Consider the following 4768-nt stretch of genomic DNA (forward strand, 5'->3'; position numbering starts at 1 on the left):
ACGACAGCAGGAGGGTTACAAAAACACCCCCAAAAATTAGTATTTCAGGGCAGATCCTGCTCTGTATCCAAGGAGGGCACCCACGGGTGCTGGCGTGGTGGGGTCACTGTCCCTATAGGGACATGAGTGCTTGGAGCAAGGAGAGAGCCAAACCAACCGAGCTTGCGCAGGGATGCGAAGAGTGAGAAGAAAATAATCAAAGAGCTTAAAATGCAGAAAAATAAATCTGCAAAAGGAAAAGCTAAAAGCCATAAGGATTCATAATGATTTTTTTTTTTTTTAAATACCCTCAAAAAGGCACTCTTTTTTTGACTCTCAAAAGCAAAGGGGGGGGGTTTCTCTGCTTACCTGGTGCTTCTTTCCGGTGCAGGAATGTCACCTTCCTCATCACCGCGATCTTGGTCTTCTCCAAACCATCTTTGGTGCCGCTTTTGGCTGCTTTCATCAGCTGGGTCATCTGGGCAGGGGGACGAGAGGGACCGGGAGGCTCGAGGCAGCACTGGGACCCACATTTTCGGTCCAGATACAGCAGTGCCACCCCCTCAGGGATGGCCCCTCCAAGCATCATCCCCCATTTTGGGTCCAGATACAGCAGTGCCACCCTCTTGTGGACACCTCCGAGCATCATCCCCCATTTCGAATTCGGATGCAGGGGTACCATCCCCTTGGAGTCCTCTCCAAGCATTGTCCCACATTTTGGGTCCAGATACAGTGGTACCACCCTCTTGGGGACATTTGTCCAAGCATCATCCCCTATTTTGGGTCCAGATACACCAGTGCCACCCCCTTAGAGATGTCCCCTCTAAGCATCACCCCACATTTTGGGTGCAGATACAGCAGTGCCACCCTCTTGTGGACATCTCCAAGCATTGTCCCACATTTTGGGTTTATGTACAGTGGCACCACCCCCTTGGGGACATCTCCTTCAAGCATTGTCCCCCATTTTGGGTCCAGATACAGTGGCACCATCCCCTCAGAGGCAGATACAGTGGCACCACCCTCTTGTGGACATCTCCAAGCATTGTCCCACATTTTGGGTTTATGTACAGTGGCACCACCCCCTTGGGGACATCTCCTTCAAGCATTGTCCCCCATTTTGGGTCCAGATACAGTGGCACCATCCCCTCAGAGGCAGATACAGTGGCACCACCCTCTTGTGGACATCTCCAAGCATTGTCCCACATTTTGGGTTTATGTACAGTGGCACCACCCCCTTGGGGACATCTCCTTCAAGCATTGTCCCCCATTTTGGGTCCAGATACAGTGGCACCATCCCCTCGGAGGCAGATACAGTGGCACCACCCTCTTGTGGACATCTCCAAGCATTGTCCCACATTTTGGGTTTATGTACAGTGGCACCACCCCCTTGGGGACATCTCCTTCAAGCATTGTCCCCCATTTTGGGTCCAGATACAGCAGTGCCACCCTCTTGTGGACACCTCCGAGCATCATCCCCCATTTCAAATTCGGATGCAGGGGTACCATCCCCTTGGAGTCCTCTCCAAGCATTGTCCCACATTTTGGGTCCAGATACAGTGGTACCACCCTCGTGGGGACACCTCCGAGCATTGTCCCACATTTTGGATCCAGGTATAGTGGTGCCATCTCCTTGGGGACATTCCTCTGAGCATCATCGCCCATTTCAGATTCAGATGCAGAGGTACCATCCCCTTGGAGTCCTCTCCAAGCATTGTCCCCTATTTTGGGTCCAGATACAGCAGTGCCACCCTCTTGTGGACATCTCCAAGCATTGTCCCACATTTTGGGTCCAGATACAGTGGTACCACCCTCGTGGGGACACCTCCGAGCATTGTCCCACATTTTGGATCCAGGTATAGTGGTGCCATCTCCTTGGGGACATTCCTCTGAGCATCATCGCCCATTTCAGATTCAGATGCAGAGGTACCATCCCCTTGGAGTCCTCTCCAAGCATTGTCCCCTATTTTGGGTCCAGATACAGCAGTGCCACCCTCTTGTGGACATTTCCAAGCATTGTCCCACATTTTGGGTCCAGATACAGTGGTACCACCCTCTTGGGGACATTTGTCCAAGCATCATCCCCTATTTTGGGTCCAGATACACCAGTGCCACCCCCTTAGAGATGTCCCCTCTAAGCATCACCCCACATTTTGGGTGCAGATACAGCAGTGCCACCCTCTTGTGGACATCTCCAAGCATTGTCCCACATTTTGGGTTTATGTACAGTGGCACCACCCCCTTGGGGACATCTCCTTCAAGCATTGTCCCCCATTTTGGGTCCAGATACAGTGGCACCATCCCCTCAGAGGCAGATACAGTGGCACCACCCTCTTGTGGACATCTCCAAGCATTGTCCTACATCTTGGGTCCAGATACAGTGGCACCATCCCCTTGGAGACATCTCTGAGCATCGTCCCCCATTTTGGGTCCAGACACAGCAGTGCCACCCCCTTGGGGACATCCCCTCCAAGCATCGTTCCCCATTTCAGGTCCAGATGCAGGGTACCATTCCCTTGGGGACATATCCTCTGAGTATCATCCCCCAGTTTCGGAGCCGGATGCAGTGGTGTCATCCCCCCTTGGGGATGTCCCCTCCAAGCATCGTCCCTGTTTTCCCCACGCAGCCCCATGAGGAGGAAGAGGAGGCATGTTGCAGAGGAAGAAGGATGCTCCAGCATCTCTCCTCCCTCTGCAGGGACACAGCCGCGGACAAGCAGGCGTGGGCAGAGCAGGAGCATGCAGCGAAAGCAAAGAGGAAGGAGGGAAGGGAGGCGTGAGCACATCCGTCCCCTCCTCCTGTCCGGAGTGTGATGCGCAAGAGAGCAAAGGGTTGGGGGGGTGTTGGCCTTTCACACCTCAAGTCGCCACATTTTTAGCCCAAGCTGACATTGGCGGCGCCTTTCCAGCCCAAACTCGGCCATAAATGGCCAACCCAGATGGTTTGGGGCTGGGAAAGGCTTTGCGCTAAGTTTCTACACCTCCCCCAAAAAAAATTTCCTTCCCCACCTGATTTCCACCCCGTATCGGGGAGGGGGTAAAAAAACCTTCTCAAGATCCATCTATCCCGCGGGCAACCTCGCTTCGTCCAAACGCCCCTTAAAAAAAACAACAACAAAAATAACAACAAAACACCCCCAAAAGCAAATGATTTGGGCAGCTGCGGGCTGGGGAGCTGCAAGACAGATGGACAAGAGGCAGTTTTGCGGCGCTTAATTCTTTTTTCTCCCTTCTGGGGGATGAAATGGGATGAAGTCAGGCTAGATGAACTCTGGGAGGGTTGTGGGGTTTTTTTCTCCTCCCCCCCTCCCCAGGAAATTTTGGGGATAAGGGACAAGGGATGGAGGAGGGACAGTACCTTCCAATCGTACTTCTGCTTCAGCTCCTGCATGTCTCTCCCCCCAACTCTTAAAGCCAGGATGTCCCTCTTAGTCCTGGCGTATCTCTCCTTTAGTCTATTCAGGTCTGGAGAAAGCTGAGCCCAAAGCAAACCAGGCAGGAGGAGGAGGCAGAGGAGGCGAGAGAAGGCAGAGAAGAGATCCAGGTAAGCAGCCAAAAAACAAAACAAAAAAGAGGAGGAGAAATCATCCCAAAGCAGCATGGTACAGGCAGCGTCGTCCCCAAATCCGACTTCGCTCGAGCGGGGAAGGGAGCAAGCGTGGGAAAAAGCAGCAGCCGCGCTCCAGCAGTGCCGAAATGCAAAAGGAAAGGACTCGGGGGGGGAGGGGGTGGTGGTGTGTGTGATGGGAAGGAAAAATAAAAGAAAGAAATGAAACCCCTTGATGTTTCAGGCTGGTTTTGCACTGGACAGCCCCGGGAACCGCTGCATCCTCTACTTCGCCATCTGCGGGAGCAGCTGGCCTTGATGCTCCGGTGCCTTTATACAAGCAAACCCAGAGGAAAAGAAAAAAAAAAAAAAGGAAAATAATAATAATAAAAAAAAATAAATTCATGCGTTACCTTGGGCTGAAAGGACGCCCGCTGCTTGGCCGGCTCGGCCTCCGGCTTGGTTTCCTCGCCCGAATCCTCGCTGTAGCTCTCGAACTCGCTGGAGCTCCAGCCCAAGTCCTCACCCGCCTGCAGCCCCTCGCCGCGCTGCACCTCCTCGTAGATCAGGCTCTGCTCCGTCCCTGGGCCTGGCAAGCAAAAGCCACCTCCTTTTCCTTCCAGAAAGGCAATTTCCCTTCCCCGGGGACCCACAGGAGATTGCCCCAAATCCTCAGAGTCTTGTAACCCCTCTGGGAACCCCTCTGCCTTCATCCCTCCCAAATCCCAGCAGTTTGCATCTCCTTCCCGGAGTGTGCCTCAGTTTGCCTGGCTGTAAAATGGGCTCACGGTCCCTGGGGAATTGGTGGAGGGGGAGATCTGTCCCTACCGTCCTGCTCGGCATCGAGGGCTTCACAGGGGACATCGTCGTAGATCACATCGTCCTCCACCGCTGGGAACTCAAAGCGTTCGCCTTTGGGGAAACAAACCCCCCCGCCCCAGGGACTCAATTCAGCACCGGAGGATCGAGCCAGGACGGAGAAATCCTTTCCAAGCCTTGGCAGGGATTTTTTTCCCCAGCATTTTAACCCACCTCGGCGACCGCTTTTCCTCTTCCAGGTCTGAGCATCGATGTGGAGGTCTCCACCGGCCTCCCCATTGCTCACCCCCACCGGCAGCCTGCAGGGAAGGGGGGCAGGGAGTACACCTGGGGTGCAAATCCCCCGGGATTGGGTGCAAACCCCCCAGGATCGGGGGCACCCAGGCCCCCCCCCCCCCCTACTCCCCTTACAGAGGCTCACAAGCA

At 54.2% G+C, this 4768-nt stretch overlaps 1 protein-coding gene across 1 annotated transcript in view; it reads right to left on the minus strand.

Moving 5' to 3' along the window:
- The window catches only part of ARHGEF10L (Rho guanine nucleotide exchange factor (GEF) 10-like), a 106192-nt gene that overhangs the window by 100039 nt on the left and 1385 nt on the right, over positions 1-4768 (minus strand). The window contains 5 exon segments of the mRNA XM_009889999.1: positions 349-457; positions 3335-3451; positions 3937-4106; positions 4352-4435; positions 4556-4641. Coding sequence (XP_009888301.1) covers positions 349-457; positions 3335-3451; positions 3937-4106; positions 4352-4435; positions 4556-4641 — 566 coding nt within the window.

Source organism: Charadrius vociferus, unplaced genomic scaffold, assembly GCF_000708025.1.
Source record: "Charadrius vociferus isolate BGI_N301 unplaced genomic scaffold, ASM70802v2 scaffold838, whole genome shotgun sequence".
NCBI lineage: Eukaryota > Metazoa > Chordata > Aves > Charadriiformes > Charadriidae > Charadrius > Charadrius vociferus.